Genomic DNA, 19923 nt, shown 5'->3' on the forward strand with positions numbered 1-19923 from the left:
AGGGGTGCTCGGTTTGTGTTTGAATTTCTGTTTCTGATGGGCACGAAGATGATTTGTCTCAGAAGTACCAAGTGTCTGCCCCGCTCAGAGGCCGTCCGTGAAGGTCAAAGTCGGGTCTTTGCTGGTAGGCTAGAGTGGGAAAAGACAGCAGCAACTCACTCGTCTTCTCTTCCCTGATCGCATTCCTCTCCATCTTCTGGGTCGATAACAGTGGCTCACCTGGTGGCCAAACTTTGGATTAAATAGTTGAAAAGGACGAATAGGAGTCTGTACCCAGCAAATTGGGTAACTTATTTCTATTAAATTTAGTGCCATTTATGGAAGCTATGGACAGTAAACATTAATTCCCTCCAGTTTGTAATCTGCGTAACTAGTGTGAACATTCCAGTGGCGCTGTGCTGGCAGTATGTTTCTCTTCTGAGGATTCTAGGCCGTGATCCTGGCTTGTCACTTTTACAAGGATCGCGTTTCCGTTGGCTCCACTTGTTGGCTTCACGCGCTGCTGTCTGCTGAAGGTCTCCAGATTGTGGGTAGAGTTGGTTCTTCTCCGCTCTCCCATTCCTCCTCCGACTTGCTTTCATCCCATTCACTGTGTAATTGTTGTCAGTTTCTTAGATTTTCTTCTCTTATCTCATTCATCGTTCTCATGAATGGACTCTGAACACGTGGCCAGGTGCAGTGTCTTCAGTCTGCTTCCTTGTACTGGCGTGTAATTAGGTTAGGTTTTATCATGTGACAGAAACCCGTGCTGAACTTGCTCATTACTGGAGGGAATATTTCCCAGAGTTAAGGAAACAGTGGGTTTAGCAGGATTGGGAGTGGGAACAGGCAGGATTTGGTTCGCACTTTTTCGCTTGTGCGAGGACTGTAGCCTTTAACTGCAGGTTGGCTTTGTTTGCATGAGGAGAAGCAGGACCTGCAACAGTCCCCAGTGTTTGCCTTACAGTTTCTGCTGTGAGAAAGACACTGTTGTGAACTCCAGTCATTGGTCTGAAAAACTTAGGAGTTAATTGCTTGAGTGTATCTTTCATGTCCACCTTTGAGTCTGCTTCACATGGGGGTTCAGGTTCCTGTAAAAGTTGTGCGATTTAAATAGGAGACTTTCTCCAAGAAAAGTGAAAAAAGGTCTTTCTAGGGTATCGCTAGAAAAATGAGAATGCTTAAATAGCAACTAAGATAATGTGAGTGTAGGGCCCGGTGCAATAGCATAGTGGTTAAAGTATTCTTGCACATGCCAGGATCCCATATGGGTGCTGGTTCTAATCCCAGCAGCCCCACTTCCCATCCAGCTCCCTGCTTGTGGCCTGGGAAAGCAGTCGAGGATGGCCTAAAGCCTTGGGACACTGTATCCACGTAGGGGACCTGGAAGAGCTCCTGGCTCCTGGCTTCTGGCTTCGGATCGGCGCAGCACTGGCTGTTGCGGCCACTTGGGGAGTGAATCATTGGGCGGAAGATCTTCCTCTCTGTCTCTCCTCTCTGTATATCTACCTTTCCAATAAAAAAATAATAATACATCTTTAAAAAAGAAAGATAATGTGAGCATGTGGTGGTTCTTGCGTGGGAACTGCAGTTGGGGCTGGGCCTTCAGAAAGCAGAAGGCGGAGGACTGTTTTTTTCTTCCTCTCCTGTGTTGGCTTGTTGTAACATGAAAGAGTTTTGGTTGGGAAATGTGCTGCGTTATTCATGTACATTTTCTTACTCTAAGTGAGGAGGGTCTCCTTTTCTCCGTCTCTAACGCTGCTCATATGGCCACTCCAATTCTCACGCCTGGTAGACCTCCACATATCTAATTTTGGCTCACACTTGTACTTTTAAGTTCTATTTTAGTTTAAGAACTACTTGAATGTGAATTGGTACAAACATGTCTAAAAACAAGAAGCAAGCCAACCACATTTGTTACAGAAGGAAATTAGATCATGTGCACTACAATTTGGTACTTCTGAGTGTAGTATTTTGGGAACAACGTGGCTTCAGTTAGACGTTGCTGAATGTTATATTTTTTCTAGTGGAATACTGTAGTTTTAAAGATCCATGTGGGGTGTGACTGTGGCCCACTTAACAATGATTTTAAGTAAGAATTAACAGCTATTCCCTTGGTGGAAATGGAAGATTTGCCGATTGTGGCTGATGTCTGCCATTCCGTCCTTACGTGAGACACGTACATGCACGGGTCTGTGTCCGAGGTCTGTCTGCACTCAGTGTCCCCGATTCGCCTTCTGTGTTTTGAGTTAGACTTCTCTTACTACTTGCTGAAAGCACAAGCTTAGTGTTGGGTAACACCTCAGATCCCTCTTTCACAGCATGCTGTCCGCTCCAACGCTTAAATTCTTGATCACACTTTCCAAGGAAAGACATACCTGCTTTTTTTCTGTATAAAACGTTTCATATAGACAATGTGTACCTGTAGCTGTTATTATAGCTCCACCTAGTGTCCTGATCCCGAATGACTCCTTTTCATGAACTATTTTCACAAAGTCCACCGTTCTCATAGAATGCCAGCGTTTTTTTTTTAAGTCTTGTTTTATTTATTTGAGAATAATAAATAAAATTTATTTACTTATTTTTTCTGCCTGCAGAGAGAAAAGGATGGATACTTTCTGTCTGCTGGTTCATTGCAAGAACTGACTTAACCTGCTGCACACAGAACCCACCCCAAAGATTTACTTGTGTGTTCTTCTGGGGTTCTCAGAGTTTTAGCTCTGACATTTATGCACATGACACATTTTGAATTAAGTTTTATGTATGGTTTGAGATAATAAGTCCAACTTCCTTTTTATGTTGGTAGTAATATCCAGGAACTATTTCTTACAAGGGTTACTTTTTTTTTCATTTACATCTTCTGTTTTTACTTTTTTGAGCCTGTTGAAATGTTTGACCTTATTCACGGATTTTTTAAAATGTATTTTTATTTTGAATTTTGAATTGTGTGATATAATTTTGTGTAGGCTGGGAGCCTCCCCCAAACTCCCACCCCCGTCAGATTTTCCCCATTTTGTTATAACAGTGTAGTCCTTCATAAGGAATCATAATTCTATCAGTCTCTTATTTAAGTGTACCCCAGCATTGTAGGTACAGACAATGTCAGGCAGTCCAGCATCCCATTACATGTCCAACGGTTTTATTGTATTCACAGATTTTTCTGATTGTATGCAAACTTGACAAGATACCATATTCTTTGTGTTTAAATTCAAAGGCAGTGTTTAGGCACACTTTTTAGAATATTTCTTTGTATTTTGAGGCAGGTTTTATGCTTATAATGGGAGTTACAAATTTATATCTGGTAAGCTAATGCTTTCCTTAATATCCTGACAAGATATCTGACATTCCTTTGGCTTAAAGAAAGCTCCCTGTTTAAAATGTATATCCTATTTGAATTGAAAAAGTTTTGGTATTAATGAACATACTAATTCAAAATTAAAATCAGATTACTTTTATATCACATCCCTAGCTGTAAGCAACTGCCTAGGTTGCCTTGTACAAAGGCAGGTGTTGTGTTGCTCGGAGAAAAGCAGCCAGTAGTTGACAGGTATTCTGGGTCTGCTTAGTACCAAGTTTGTGTTAACTGCTGCACTAGTATGCCTACACCGTTGCTTATTTACTTATTTATTTTTTTAAACATAAGTGAGGAAGGCAGCAGACTCCAGGGCTCGCCTCTCTGGTCCCAGGGGCTGCAGATTGGCCAGGAAAGGGATCTGAGAATGGATCGGTGTGGCAGCAGCTGAGGGCATGTTCGACAGGGAAAGGGGGATTCCTGGGGTCTTCCACGGACTGGGCTGCTGCACTTGCAGATAGATGAAGGAGCTGAGATGGAGTGGTTTAGAGGGGAAACCGGAGTGCATGCCTAGGTCAGGCCTAGGTACCCACCCGTGTGGGAGACCTGGGTGGCTTGACCTGCTGCCACTGGCAAAAGCTAGGGCTTGGGGGCATGCCTGGCAGGCACAGAGCAGTACCCAGTGGTGAGTGCCAGGGCTGCGGGCTGGCCATTGTCAGTCTGGGTAGCAGCACCCAAAAGCACACGTGGGGTCTGGTTGTTGGATCGGGGAACTCCCCTGCTAGCCAAGGCTCCCACTGGTGAACGTGAGAGCCAGGGCTGGTAGCTGGCAAGACCAGGGTGAGCTGCAACACCTGTTGTCACATGTGTGAGCTGGGTCTGAGAGCATGCCGGGCGGGGTCAGTCCATAGCACACACTGGCCTGAGAGCAGTGATAGGGTGCAGGGTAAGCCAAGTTGGACTGTAACACCTGCCAGTTCACATGAGGGACAGGGCATAGGCCAGGTTGGGATAGGTTGCTGTACCTGCCAGTGAGACCTGGGATAGGGGATAGGCCAGGCTAAGCCAAGCTGCAGCACCTGTTGGCAAATGCTGAACCTGGAAGTGGTCCATCTCAGACTGGGCCACAGCATCTGCTGGCACACACAGGCCTGGGGCTGGGAGAGGGCCTGATAGGGAACTCTGTGGACTCCCTTGCTGGACCACTGCTTCCACTGGTGAGTGTGGTATGGGAATTGAAACCGGGAACAGGCTGGTTTGGATGCAGGCCAGGGTGGGCTAGGATGCCGTTCCTGCTGGTGTGCGTGAGAGCCAGAACAGGTGTAGGCCAGCCAGGCTAGGCTGCATCACCGGTGGCAATACTGGGACTGGATGCAAGTTGTGTCAGGTTGGACCACAGTGCTCTGCTGGGAAATGCAAGATCCAGAGCTGGGAGCTTGCCTGGCAGGGGAACTGTGGGTATCCACTGTTAGGCCGTCCCTTTCACTGGTGAGCACAAGAATTGGGGCTGGGTGTCGGCCAGACTGGACAAGGTGAAGGCGCTTGCTGGCAAACCTGAGAGCCGGGTCTGAAGGTGGGTTGGGCTGAGCTAATCTGCAGCACCCATGGGTGTGCATGAGAACCAGACGGGATGTGGGCTGGGCTAGACTAGGCTGCAGTAGAGGCTGGCATGTGCAAATACCAGGCTGAGGGTTGGCCTGGTGGAGGCTGTTGGGGGTCGCCCTGGCCAGGCTGCGGCACCTGCTGACTGGTGTGAGCACTGGCTGCAACACCTGTTCATGTGAGATACGGGCTGAGGCGGAATGACCGGCAGCTGCAGCAGTCATTCGTATGTTGACTGGTGCTGGTGACAGACCACATCTGACCCTGCACTGGCTGGTGCACACAAGAGGCAAGTCTGGGGCCTGGCGGCATGGCCTAGCTACTTAAGTCCTTGCCTTGAACTCGCCAGGATCCCCTATGGGTGCCGGTTCTAATCCCGACAGCTCCACTTCCCATCCAGCTCCCTGCTTGTGGCCTGGGAAAGCAGTTGAGGACGGCCCAAAGCTTTGGGACCCTGCACCAGTGTGGGAGACCCGGAAGAAGTTCCTGGATCCTGGCTTCGGATTGGCATAGCATAGGCCGTTGCGCTCACTTGGGGAGTGAACCAGTGGACGGAAGATCTTCCTCTGTCTCTCCTCCTCTCTGTATATCTGACTTTCCAATAAGTAAATAAGTCTTAAAAAAAAAAAAAAGAGGCAAGTCTGAGGTCACCCCCAGGAGAGCTTTCTGTGACGACTGCCTGTCTGGACTGTTGGACTCAGACCCTGGACGGGAAAAGTCACAGTATGTGTGGCCTGGCCTTGGGGTGCATATATTTGGGTTGGGCCTTCTCAGTTGCTGATGTCTGCAGTGGACAGCATGTCCAGATGCAAATGGGGGAATGTGATGGCTGGCTCATCTGGGGCAGCAGAGGACGTCAGGTGCCTTATCAGAGCATGGAAAGCAGAAAAGTGTGGACCACTCTCTTGGCCAAGCTTTACAGCATGTTCCTGGGTCTATGGATGAACAAAGGTGGACTTGGTCAGTCAACAGACCCTGGAAAGATTTTCTGAACCCTGGAGCAATAAAACTGACCGTGTCTCAGGTCCATCAAAACCACTTGTATCACCACTAGATACATTCTTCGCTATATCAGGGTCTCCAGGGTGTCCCCCATTCCCAACTGCTGGTGTAGGTTGACAGCAAGGGTCGGCCCTCTCCCCCTCCTCCCCTGTGGACACAGGAGGAAAAAAAAAAGACTGAAACGTGTGCCCACCTTCCTCCATACCTGACCCTCCTGATCCTAATTAGAGGCCCACATCCCTTTCAGCCATGCAAACATTAAAATTCAAAAAGTTAAAGGACATACAGACCCACTGTTTGCTGATGTTCTTTTAAGGCAATTCCCAAATCTGCAGTTTCAGGGAACAGTTCAGGAGACAGTAAGGGAAGGTAGTGGTTCAGAACATGTGCTCCGAAGCCAGGACGCTAGTTTGAATCCTGCCTGCGCATTGGCTGTTTGAGAGATCTTTAACATCTTACTCATTAGCATGCCTGTGGTATAGGAGGCGTTCTACGAAGCCTGGGGTATGCTCTGGTGAACCAAGTGGAGCTTAGGGACTGGCAGTGTTTAGATAACATCAGGCTGGCTTCTGACTTCCTTCCATATCTCATCCTGAGTTGCTCTCTCCCACACACTCTGCTCCTTATAATATTTTCACATTTCGTGGATGTGGACGCTAAGTCTCACTTTCAACACAGAAGGGTGGGGTGGGGTTAGGGGGAGACTGGATAAAGGGGATCAAATAAGAGTTAGGCAGAGGGATGGCTGCCTGTCAGTCTCGCCCTCGGTGCTCACTCTCACACAAACTGAGGGTACTGCAGCCTTGCCCAGGCTAGTCCACCCCGAGGCCCAGCTCATGCTCACTCCAGCAGGTGCTGCAGTTTAGTTGGGGCACCCCTGAAAAGCCCCTACTTGGCCCACCCCGGTCTTGTGCCTGGTCTTGTGCCTGGTCTTGTGCCCGGTCTTCATACATGCCAGCAGATGCCGTGGTTTCACCCTCTCCAGCCTGTTCCCAGCCCTGGTTCTTGCACGCACCTGTGGGAGCTGTGGCCTAGCCTGGTTTAGCCAGCCCCCAGTTCTTGTACAGATTGGCAGGTGCTATGGCCTAGTTGGGGCTACCCCAGTGACCCCTATGGTGCCTGTCCCCAGACACTGTTCTTGAGAGTGCTGGCAGGTGCTGTGACCCAGCATGGCCCGGTCTACCCCCAGCCCTGGCTCTTGCACATGCTTGGCTGGTGCTTTGGCCTCAGCTAGGGAGACCCTCTTGGTTCCCCCTTATAATCCACTCCATCTCAGTTCCCTAAATTACCTGTGGGTGCAGTGGCTTGGCCTGTGAAAGCCCCCAGAAATAATTATCTGTGTCAAGCAAGCCATCAATGGCCTCATTTCAACCCATTCTGAGTACTCCAGCCCCTAGCAATGCATGGTCCCCCAACATGCTTGGGGCAGTGCTGATGGTGGTGGGGTGGCCCTGGTTGGCATGCACTCTGTGGCATGGTGGGCAACCTGCTCTCTTCTCCCCACAAGATCGTCCAAGAAAACAGAATGTGCTACTCTGCTGGCACCCTCGTGTGGTTAGCAGAGCTGGCATTAGCCAGTCCAAGCTGCTGGCAGCTTTTTTCCCTGCAGTGTCATGCCTGCCTGGGTCCAAGGCCAGCTGGGCTGCTGCCTGCCGGAGGGCTCCTTCTTTCGTAGGTGGGATGTTGATTGCTCTTTATTTAGACTCTCTTTCTCTTCCATGAACATGTTAGCCTGGGAAGACAGGGAATGTGAGAATGTTTTTAAAAAGATTTATTTATTTTTGTTGGAAAGGCAGATATACAGAGAAGAGAAGAGACAGAGAGGAAGATCTTCTGTCCGATGATTCACTCCTGAAATGAGCGCAACAGCTGGAGCTGAGTCAATCCGAAGCCAGGAGCCTCTTCCGGGTCTCCCATGTGGATTCAGGGTACCAAAGCTTTGGGCCGTCCTCGACTGCTTTCCCAGGCCACAGGCAGGGAGCTGGATGGGAACTGGAGCTGCCAGGATTAGAACCAGCGCCCATATGGGATCCTGGCGCGTTCAAGGCGAGGACTTTAACAGCAATGCTATGGTGTTGGGCCCAGAATGTGAGAATGTTACTCCTTGGCATAGTTTCTGTAGCATGCTAGAGGCTAAGTACGTGTAGAACAGATGAATAAAAACAGACCTGAACAAACCGGTCAGAGGTGAGAACCTGAAGAGACAAGCAGCAGACTGATCTGAGGGCTGTAATGGGAAAGGGCTATAATGGCTTATGCTGGTTCTTACCAAGTTCTGGGAACAAGTTTGAATTTTGGTCTTCAATTATACTGAAAAGTTTTAGTTTAACTGTTTTAATGTGACCTAATTTTATTTTCTAAAAATTTTCTTTGTCAGCCCTATGATTGGAGTAGGAGATGGGCTAAGAGGCTTTTGTAGGAGATAAAAGTGTGACTGGGGTAAGGGTGCCAGTGTAAACATGAAAAAATCCTGGTAGATATGGGGTTATGTTAGAGGTGGGACACAACGCCACGTGTGAGAAGTGGGTGGAGCGAGGACGATTTCTAGGTGTTGACTAGCTTGGAAGAAGGTGATGTTATTTGATGAAACCAGATATTTGGATAAAAAAACAAATTTGAAAGAGAGTTTAGACATTTAATTTTTCTAAAGATTTATTTTATTTTTATTGGAAAGTCAGATTTACACAGAGAAAGAGAGACAGAGAGGAAGATCTTCCGTCTGATGATTCACTCCCCAAGTGAGCGCAATGACTGGAGCTGAGCCGATCCTAAGCCAGGAGCCAGGAGCCTCTTCCGGGTCTCCCACACGGGTGCAGGGTCCCAAGGTTTTGGGTCATCCTCGTCTGCTTTCCCGGACCACAAGCAAGGAGCTGGATGGGAAGTGGAGCTGCCGGCATTAGAACCGGCGCCCATATGGGATCCTGGCGTGTTCAAGGTGAGGACTTTGAGTTGCTAGGCCACCGCGCCAAGCCGTAGACATTCCATTTTTACATCACATTTCATTTAAGACTCTGATGACAGTTAAAATTAGATATATCAAGTAGGGTTAAATTCCAAATAAAAGGAGTTTCAGGGAGACATTTGTGTTGAAATGGAGTTTTGGGATTCTGTCAGCATCCCAAAGTACTCAGGTCGTATTGGAGTTAATAACAGTGAGAGATAAAGCTGTGTAAGGTAAATGGCAAGGGAAGGGAGCTGAGGCTCGAGCACAGGCCGTTTGCCGTGCCTAGCAGTGAGGTGGAAGAACAGCAGAGTGCTAAGGACACGGCGGAGGATGGCCGTGGGAAGACACGTGTGGTGTGTGCTGTGTGGGTGTCAGAGTGAAGGCGTGGCTTGGTCACACATACGTGTGAAAAGTGAGGTAGACTTTCAGAGGACAGATAATTGTGATTGTAAAGTTTTGTTTAGGGCCCGGAGCAATAGCATAGTGGTCAAGGTCCTCACCTTTCACGCACTGGGATCCCATATGGGTGCCGGTTCTAATCCAGGCAGCTCCACTTCCCATCCAGCTCCCTGCCTGTGGCCCGGGAAAGCCGTAGAAGACAGCCCAAAGCTTTGGGACTCTACACCCGTGTGGGAGACCCGGAAGAGGCTCCTGGCTTCGGATTGACTCAGCTCCAGCTGTTGCAGTCACTTGGAGAGTGAACCAGCAGACGGAAGATCATCTTCTCTGTCTCTCCTCCTCTCTGTATATCTGACTTTCCAATAAAAATAAAAAAGTCTTTTAAGAAAAAGTTTTGTTTAAAAAGATATTAGCCCATCTAAAAGGAATAAATGATGGCTAACTGATGGTAGCCTAGGAGTGTTGTTATTGCTTATTTTGATATTCTAAGAAACTAATTTTAGTTTTTAAAAGTGTAACTTGAAGGTAAAAGTGAATCATTTTGCTTTTGCAAGAGCAATGATGTTAGTGCCGCCTAATGGCAAAGTGGAATATTGCAGCCATACTCCAGGTGGCAATGAGAAAAAGAATAACCTAATTAAAAACAGAAAAAACAAAGCAAAAACATTTCCGGGGAGACTTTAGCCACTGATGGTGAGTCGATCAGCGTGGTTGCTAAGGTCTGTGGGCTGCAGCCCCACTGCGTGTGCTGCTCCTGTTCACATGGCTGGAGTTGTCAAAAACCGGGTGTTTTGATGTGGGCTTCTGTCTTCTAGGCTTCAGGCCATGTATTTATCCGCGCCTCCCTGCCTCCACCACCTTGCTTACAGTCTCCTTGTTGGTTTGCTTATTTGCTCACATCCATGTAAGCTCTAGGGGAGAAGTCTGCTTTATTTACTTGGATAATCCCAGTGCTAAATACAGCATCTGCCCTGTGGGGTCTATCTTCAATTAAAACGAACTGTTAACACATGAATTTACGAATGAGTTTTGTGGTACAAGACTACTCAGAAAATAGGATTACATTGTATTTGATTACCTTAAAATTATTTGCTCCATGAATGCGATGTGAAAAAATTTTTTAACAATTCTACGTGAATGTGTGTGTGTGTGTGTGCGCCCTCCAATGCAGTACGAATTAATGTATCTGTGAAAGATACATACATATGAATTTAGGTGTTAATTTCAATATGAATCAGTCAAATTCAGTTTCTGGGTCAGTATTTAGTCTTGAGTAGACTCATTTCAGGTAAGTAGTACTTAGTTTTAATTGTGTGTTTTCTTTTTGGTGTGTATTTTGTAATTTCTAGCATCATGTTTAAAAAGATATAAATGAGCATTTCTAGAAGAAAATAAGATATCAAGTAAAATAAAGAGTTGAGATATAGACTGTTTTGTGTTGATTTTCAGGGAGCAGTAGGGCTCTTTTAGTGTGAAAACTCAGAGCGGGGACCGTCCGTTTCCATTATGGGGTCCCGTCCAACGAGGCAGCTTCCCTAAATCTGAGGTGACTACCCAGGCAGCAGGCTGCTTCTTCACAGGAAACATTTTAAAGGCTTCATTAGTCCATGTTTTTAAGCAATCCATTTCTTTCCTTCTTCGGATGTGCAGGTGGATGTGGGAAGAGAAGCGTGCAGAGCTGAGATGGAGGTCAGAGGCTCGATGCAGAAGGACGGGTGCTCGGACTCTGTGGCCGCACTCCACACTGAAGAGTTTGTCTTGGTCCCTCACCATGCAGATGCTACAAAGGGCGACGAAACACCTCACCTCAAGGTATTTTCTCTTTTGGAATATGGTACTGTTTAAAATTATCTTAAAAACCTGTTTTAAACTTAGCTAAAAAGATGTATGAAATCCAAAGTGAATTAGCCAGAGGCTGTTTGGTTTGTATGCTTTTATTTATTTATTTATTTATTTTGTTATTTACTTTTAAGTTAAATTTTAGCAGAAGGATAAAATAGAAGAGAAAGGGTAATTATTTAGTGCATTAAACTTAATGCTTAAGTATTTTTTTGGATACTTTTGTTCTTCTTAATGCTAGGTTTTGGAATTAGATAAGTCATTATGTTTTGCTTTCAATTTAGAGATTTTCAGTTTTTCTGTTTTTTTTTTTTAAGGCAGCTGTTAACATTCTTCCTTGTGACTGTGCAGCTTACACACCTCATATGTTAAAAGTATATGTCTTATTTTAAAATTTGGGTGTCATTCTCTTTCCTTGTTTTTGTGTTGCTTTTTTCAAGTCAAAGAAAATGAAAGTAAGCTTACATATCTATAAGGACAAACTTCATGTATTATACGTATACAGTTTTAGAGCATAAGGATAATTCCCTCCCTTCTTCCTTCTTTTAATTTTTGTAAAATACTTTAAAAAGTTTTAATCACAAGCTTATCCCTTCACTAAATACAGAATTTAATCAGTAGTAAGTGATGAAAAGCATTATTTCTCAGGGTATAGATTAGGTCTGTGAACAATAATCAAACTTCAGAATGTCGGTTTATAAGCAGTGCTGTGTTTAACTTAGGGCATCATCTGTTCACGTAGACTTTGTGTCTCCCTCTTCTAAGGAACAGACATGCCAACTTAAGTTTGTATTAGCAGTTCTTTTTTCAGCAGCCGGCAGGTTTTGTTAAGAAATCAGAAACATGTTTATGCTGTGGTAGTAAAGGATGACCTTTCAATTGATATGGTCAGTGGACTCTGTCCACTTAAACTTATTCATTTTTCCCCTTTTAAAACATGTAAACTTAAGCTTTTTTTTAAAAGATATTTGCCTAAAAAATAAAAAGGAAAAAATAGAAAAATTTGATAAAATTTTACGTCAAATGTAGTTGGGAAATTGTCTGAAGTCCTTTAAGAAGATGAAATTTTGGGCATTGGCCTGGGGTTAGTCCTAATCATTTGTGACCATCTAGGGTATGAACCAGCTGATGGGAAGTCTTGGTCCCTGTTGCTCTGTCACTGTCCCTGTCCTTACCTCTTTCTAACTTTACCTTTCAAATAAGTAAATAAATTAAAAAAAAAAAAGAAATGTTGAAATTTTCTCTGTCTCTAGATAGTTTCGAATGGTGATGAGCAACTGGAAAAAGCCATGGAAGAGATTTTGAGAGATTCTGAGAAAGGGCAGAACCCTCTTGTTGATTGTCAGAGTTCTGGTGAAATTTCAGATGGTTCGTTTGGAGATACTCCAGCCAGCCAACCAAATAAGTCATCTCTTCAGTTGATTTTGGATCCATCTAATACAGGTACTGTATTAAACCTTTGGAAGTCGTAAGGGAAATTTCAATGAAAAATTTAAGGTAAAAATGAGAAAATCGTGTGGTTTTGGTTTTACGAGATCATGCCCATGAAGCTTTCAGTTTTGGTTGAGAGTTTCCATTTTGTTTCTTATGTTGCTGCTTGTCAAATCAGATTTCAGTCTTCTTTTAGAACAGGGGTTATAATTTGGGTCTGCGTTTGTCCCCTAGTGCTTGGCACCATAACTGGTCCTTAGGAAGTTATATTGACGTTTATAATACAGTTATGTATATTGAAAGCCTGCCAGTGAATTGACAGGTCCTCAGCATCAGATAGTAGGTTTTTCATATGATGTATGTTTTTATTTAGCTTGATGTACTTGAAAGTTTAATTGGTAAAAATCCTAATAACATAGCAGTACTATTAGTATATTGAATAATAGACATTATTAAGAATGAATAGGTTATGTATTCTGATCAATGATATATAAGCACAGGTGGTTTTGGGTGCAAGAACAACAAGCACAGCCAGAACCCATGTCTAGCTTCAGCTGGTTTACATGCTGGAGCTGTAGTTTGATCTGGCTCTCTGTGGGTGCTGTTTGGTGAACTACCAGGCTTAGATTTTTCTCCTGTCACCTGTCTGCTTAGCTGTTTTACTTCATGGCCACTAAGCAGGCACAAGCAGAGATTTGTAGATAAGATTGGCTGTTCTGTTGCAGGGTTACTGGCAAAAAGAAAGGTTTCATTCATTTACTGGCTGAGGTGACTTTGATTTGGTCAGCTCAGTGACATGCACTGGTAGGCTGGGGTACATTCAGACCCCCCAGGAGTCACTATGATAGATGGAATTATCCTGTTTGATCTAGGCTATTCATAATCCAGTTCTGAGTGTTGTCCATAGAGTAAATATGATATAGGATAAAGCACTAAACAGTGGGGGTATGATGGAATATACATGAGAATTTCATTGTAATTCTTGCCTTGGAAAGGTTGATTCAGTATTAAAATGTCTGTCAATATAATTTAACATGTAAAATGGTGCAAAGAGGGACTGGCATGATTGCTAAACTGGCTAATCCTTTGCCCGTAAGCACTGGCATCCTGTGTGGGTGCTGGTTCATGTTCCAAATGTTCCACTTGCCATGCAGCTCCCTGCTTACAGCCTGGGAAAGCAGTGGAGGACGGCTCAAAGCTTTGTGACCCTGCACCCAGTGAGACCCTGAGAAAGCTCCTGGATTCGGATTGGCTCAGCTCTGGCTGAGTGAACCAGTGGAAGAAAGATCTTTGTGTCTCCTCACTGTAAAACTGACTTTCCAACACTGTAAATCTGACTTTCCAATAAAAATACATAGATCTTTTTTTAAAATATATAGATCTTTTAAAAAAGCTTATAAAAATAATGAAAAGAGAAGTAAATCAATAGATATGGAATAAACAGTGGAAAAGATCTGTTTTATGCATAAACACTTAAAGTTCTTGGAAAAATAGGAAAAGAAGGACATTTTTTTTTTCACCAAATAAATGATATGTTTCAAAATTTAAGCCACATTACCATTGAGATAATATTTAGACTGGAATAGTTGGGGCATGCTAACTGGTATCAGGGCTAATTGAGATTGTATTGGAGAATCCAGCAATATGACGACAGGAGAAGGGGGTGCATATGATAATTAGAAAGAAAGAGCAAAGTAAATTCTTAGTGAATGAATAATCTATTACATTTAGACTTTTAGGAATGTTAGCAGTGATAACAGAAAATACAAATTCCACTTAAAATACCAACAAAGATAATATCAACGAAGAAATGGAAATTGTATGAAAAAAACCTTAATTACAAAATTATGAAATACCGTGGAAGGATATCCCCACCTGAACCAATGGACAGTGACACCATACTGATTGCTGGGAAGGAGAGTCAACCTTGGAAAGTGGGCACTGAGCTCCAACGTAGTCTGTTATTTGAGTAGTAATTCCAAATTTCAATTATTCTTGTAAACTGATTCTGAAATACATTTGGACAAGTACATGAGTAGCCATAATTTAAAAAAGAACATTGGTTATTAGGATATACTGATCTGTGATGAAACTGGTGTGTCGCTCTGCAGTAGAATGATTCCCTAAGATAGGATTCCAGGAACAGAGCTGGGTATGTAAGGGAATTTGGTGTGTGACAGAATTAGCTCCACAAGTCAGCAGTATTGAGAAAATTACTGCTTTAAATGGAATAAAGGAAAATTAGATTCTTGGATCATACTATATATGCAGATAATTGCTATTCAATATTTAAAGGTGAAAAATAAGTCTGGATAAGTCCCAATAACTTTTGTCAATGGATATCGTTTTGTGATGTTTTCTTCTTCACACTGGCAGTGTCTATATAGTTAGTTACACTAATTACTCTTCCTCCTAATACACTTATTTTTCTCACTAATTATTTAAAATACGTATGAACACTAAAGTAACATGTTATACTGGCAGGTTTTCAACGTACATGACTGTATTACAAATGTCAGTATAATAAAAAGCAGAAGAAGAGGCCATATATGTAATAAGGCTTCCCCATTTTATTTGAAGTAATTAAGTTGAAAAATAAATGCATTATAATTGCTTTGGTTATTAAAGCTCTGGTGTATAGGCATAGTCACCTAGAATTACTGTGTATTATTAGCAGATTGAACATTTCTCATTTTTAAGTGTCTCTTTTTCCTTTGTTAACACTTGTTGTTCTGGGCCACCTTGCTGGCATGTGTGTGAAACTTTGGGTTTCCAGTCATTCCAGTATTTGCATGACATAACTTTTTCTGTGTATGCATTTTTTTAAACTTCTAATTGTTTGTGTGTTTGTATTTAAAATTTCTTTTTGTTTTTAAAAATCCCAGTCTGACAGTCTCAGACTTTTAATTGGTTTCAGGTCAGGGTCAGCAGTTACTGTTGTTGCCCAGATCGCTCTCATTCCTACTTGGTTTCACAGTGACTTGCAAACATTTTTTCCCCACAGTTTTAAGTCATTGAGGGAACCTGTGTTGGTAGTTCAGTGGGTTAAGCTGCTGCCTGCAAACCCCGCATCCATATGGATGCCAGTTCAAGTCCTGGCTGCCCCTGGCTAAAGCCTCTGGGGAATTGGTGGAAGATGAGCCAGAGGGAGCCCTGAGTGGAGTTACAGGCTCTTGGCGTCAGCCTTAGCCAACCCTAGCCATGGCAGCCACTTGAGTAGTGAACCAGTGAGTGGAAGACCTCTTTCTCTGTCTTTGTATCTTTTTATGTAACGCTGCCTTTTAAATAAAAAAAATAAATATTGTAAAGAAATTACTGAAAAATGTGAAAATGAAGTTAGTATTCTATGACATGAAGTTTATATAGTTTAAAGTTCTGTTTAGTTATAATGATAGAGTTACACAGAAAAAGACAGAGGGATTGATGGAGGGAGGGGGAGAGAGAGAGAGAGACCTTCTTTCTTTCTTCCCAGTGGCCACATCCATCAGAGCTGAACCAGGTTAAGGGCAGGGACCAGGAGGATGCATATCTTTTTTTTAAATTTTTTTTATTATTTTTGGATGCATATCTTAAAATAATATTTATGACCTAGAGTGGAGAGGTTTGAAATGACTTTTAAGAGGAATCTGATACTGAGAATTTAAACATGATCTGGTTTAAGAGAAATGGACTTGCTTAATTTTGGGGACACGGATCTGGGTGCAGAGAAGAGGGGAAGAGTTGAGGTGAGCTGTATGTGTGTTTTCAGGGAAAGACGCCTGATACTTGCAGATAGATGCTTTCTAACTGCAGTGGAGTCTTTGCTCTGGTATCTTTAGAATCAAAGTGGTCATGTATATATTTTTAAAAATTCATTACTTTTGCAATGGCATGGGTTGAGGTAATAATAGGATCATTCATCAACAATATCTATTTTAAGAAAAAATTGCATTGTAATACTGAAATAGTTCATAGAAGCTAGGGAAGGGTGAGAAAGGGAGCGTGACTTCCCCTGTTATAGGCATAAGGTGTATGTTTTTAATATTATTTACTTTTTTTTAAAGATTTATTATTATTATTATTATTTTTTTATTGGAAAGGCGGATATACAGAGAGGAGAGACATAGAGGAAGATCTTCTGTCCGATGATTCACTTCCAAAGTGAGCGCAACGGGCCGATGCTATGCCGATCCGAAGCCAGGAGACTCTTCCGGGTCTCTCACGCAGGTGCAGGTTCCCAAAGCTTTGGGCCGTCCTCGACTGCTTTCCAGGGCCACAGGCAGGGAGCTGGAAGGGAAGCAGGGCTGCTGGGATAGAACCGGCGCCCATATGGGATCCCAGGCGTGCAAGGCGAGGACCTTAACCACTGTGCCACTGCGCCGGGCCCAATATTATTTACTTTTGATAAAAAGTTAGGCTGCTTATTAAATATGGAGCTATAAAAATTCCTGGGAAAATGGAATAAAAAGATAAGTTTATTTCATGAAAACATTTGGAAATTCAGTTTTGTCCATGAACTTTTTTTTTAAGATTTTATTTTATTTTTATTACAAAGTCATGTATACAGAGAGGAGGAGAGATAGAGAGGAAGATCTTTTGTCCGATGATTAACTCCCCAAGTGACCACAACGGCCAGTGCTGTGCCGATCAGGAGCCAGGAACCTCCTCCAGTTCCCCCACACAGGTGCAGGGTCCCAAAGCTTTGGACTATCCTTGACTGCTTTCCCAGGCCATAAGCAGGGAGCTGGATGGGAAGCAGGGCCACCGGGATTAGAACTAGCACCCACATGGGATCCCGGGCACGTTCAAGGCAAGGACTTTAGCCGCTAGGCCATGCTGCCGGGCCCTGTCCATGAACTTTTTAAAGATCCCCTGTTTCATGGATTTCAGCATTTTTTCATCCAAATAAACTTACCTTTAAAAATAATTAAAATTATGTCCATTTTAGCTGAGTGACAAAGATAACCAGAGAAAGATCTTTCATCGTTTGTTTCATATCCAAGATGCCTGAAACAGTCGGGGTTGGGGCCGGGTGAAGCTTGGGGCCGGAATTCCACGAGAGTCTCTTACTGGGCGGCAGGCACCCAGCTTCTTCAGTGATCTGTTGTTTCCCAGGTCTTGTGTTAGCAGGAGGTTGGGATTAGAGACAAAGCCCAGACTCAGACGCAGGCCTTGTGATATTGTGTGTCTGTTGCAAGTCCATGTCAGCCATTAAATGAAATGCCTGCCCGCTTAACTTTTCACTTAATTATTGAAGTACCTTCAGAAGAAAAATCGCCAGGGAGACAGCCGGTGATGTCCGAGGGGAACAGCCAGGCTGGGTCGTCTCTCTCCTGAGAGAGAGGGAGAGAGAGAGATGGATGGAAGGTCTCTCTCTTTTATCCTCACTCTCTTTGTATTTATCTGCCATTTGAGTAAATAAATGAAATTTAAACATTAGACAGGTATGCTTATTGTTTTAAAAATACAGAGTGTAATTTGGTTTTTCTTTCCTCTAAAGAAGTTATAGCTGAGACTTTTTGGAGAGATATGAAAGTATGAATGGCCAGTTCTGGATTCTGAATTAACATTTAGGGTTAATAACAAAAGAAGTGAAAACAGAAAGATACTTAACGTCACACTGACTTTTTAGTATTTAGTATTTTTTTTTTGGTTCTTCAGAAATTCCTACGCCCAGACCATCTTCTCCAAGTGAATTACCCGAAGAAGACAGTGTTTTATTTAACAAGCTGACCTACCTAGGGTGTATGAAGGTTTCTTCCCCAAGAAATGAAGTGGAGGCTTTGCAGGCGATGGCCACTATGAAGTCTTCCAGTCAGTACCCTCTGCCTATTACTCTGTATGTGCCAAACGTTCCAGAAGGTTCTGTGAGGTAAGCTTTGATTTTCTTTTTCTGTAGGCATGTGTTAAATCTTTAGAGTGATGGTGAGGATTTATTAGAAATCAGGTGGAGCACTTACAGTGAATTCCCTTATACTCTGTAGATATTTCAGGTAAACATTGTGTCCAGGCTTAGATTGTGTTCCTTATTTGCAAGGAGCATTTGCCAACTAATATTATAAATGGAAGTAAAACTAAGAATAATGATAATTTATATTTTCTGTTTTTGAGTAATATTAAAATCTTTTGTTAGCCTGTCACGTAACCTTGGCCTTGAAAATGAATGAGCCTGAGGCCATTGTGACATAGGGGGTTAAGAAACCGCCTGTGAGAGAGGCACGATGGTGGCATAGGGTACAGACATATTTGATAAGAAGGAGAATTTTTAGACAGGGTGAAGTACAAGAAGCAGGTTACAGGGAAAAAAATAGGGGTCAGGCAGTAAGCATGGGGTACTTGGAGACCCCCTGGATACAGGGAAGCTGTGGCGGCAGCACAGCAGTGTTGCAGTGGCCAGAAAAACCCACCAGTGGCTGGCGAGCGGCAACTCACACCCCAGCGATCTGGGCTCTGGCGACCCAGGCTCTGGCCATCAGTTTCCAGTGCTAGCCAGACATCCAGCAGTGGCCTCCACACAGCTCTTGTGACCGCCAGGTGGGAGCCTGGGTCCATGTGGGGAGCTTGGGAGGTGAGTGCAGTCTGGGACCTGCCAATCGCGCTGGGTGACTGGGACCAGCCACAGGTGGAGAAAGAGTAGGAGACTCAGGGTACCATCTTGTGTGGAGAGGCAGAGCGCAGAGTTGACGCAGTGGCACAGAGGAGGCTTGTTTCTGGCTGATTACATGAAACTGATCCAGCGGGGAGGGCAGCACCAGCTTCACTCCCTGCAGGGTCTGTGTGGTCCCTGGAGCTGACGGCTGACAGCCCCCTGATCTTTGTTGGTGCCCCTATGGGCGTCATCTTGGACACTGAGGCAAGCACTCCAAACACTGATAAACTGCAAGAGAGGAGTGGTAAACTGCGCATGGGCTAATTTGGCAGCTCTCATATAACAGTGTCACGGGACCAGGCACTGTTACACTGAGGGAGGACAGCTGAGTTGCCTAAGAACTGACGTGGGGACAAAATCACCACCATCTTAGAGCACTGCACAGGCTCCACAGAAAAAACAGTCCCGGCAAGGCACACCACCAACTCCACCCGAAAAAATCAAAGCAATTTACGAAAAACCCAATGCCAGTTTCTTACTAAATGGGGAAGGATTGGAAGCCTTCCTGCTAAAATCTGGAACTAGACAGGGATGTCCACTATCACCACTACTCTTCAATTTAGTATTGGAAGTCCTTGCCAGAGCTATTTGCAAGAAAAAGTAATTAAAGAAATGCAAATTGGAAAGGAAGAAATGAAATTATCTCTATTGGCAGATGACATGATTCTCTACATAGAAGAACCAAAAGATTCAGTCAAGAGACTACGGAGCTCATAAGAGACTTTGTCAGGGTAGCAGGATACACAATTAATGAACACAAATCTATGGCACTAGTGTGCACAAATAATTCCATGGCTGAGAAAGAAA

At 43.9% G+C, this 19923-nt stretch overlaps 1 protein-coding gene across 3 annotated transcripts in view; it reads left to right on the forward strand.

The window, feature by feature from the left end:
• Window positions 1-19923, forward strand: part of RABGAP1L (RAB GTPase activating protein 1 like) — a 592969-nt gene that overhangs the window by 43092 nt on the left and 529954 nt on the right. For all 3 annotated transcript variants that reach the window (XM_040984290.1, XM_040984291.1, XM_040984292.1), the window contains exons 2-4: window positions 10869-11030; window positions 12311-12500; window positions 18129-18339. In XM_040984290.1, the coding sequence (XP_040840224.1) occupies window positions 10902-11030; window positions 12311-12500; window positions 18129-18339 (530 nt within the window). In that variant the 5' untranslated portion in view covers window positions 10869-10901. The remainder of the gene's footprint in view (window positions 1-10868; window positions 11031-12310; window positions 12501-18128; window positions 18340-19923) is intronic.

Source organism: Ochotona curzoniae, unplaced genomic scaffold (assembly GCF_017591425.1).
Source record: "Ochotona curzoniae isolate NIBS_2020 unplaced genomic scaffold, NIBS_Ocur_1.0 contig_4105, whole genome shotgun sequence".
In the NCBI taxonomy this organism is placed as follows: domain Eukaryota; kingdom Metazoa; phylum Chordata; class Mammalia; order Lagomorpha; family Ochotonidae; genus Ochotona; species Ochotona curzoniae.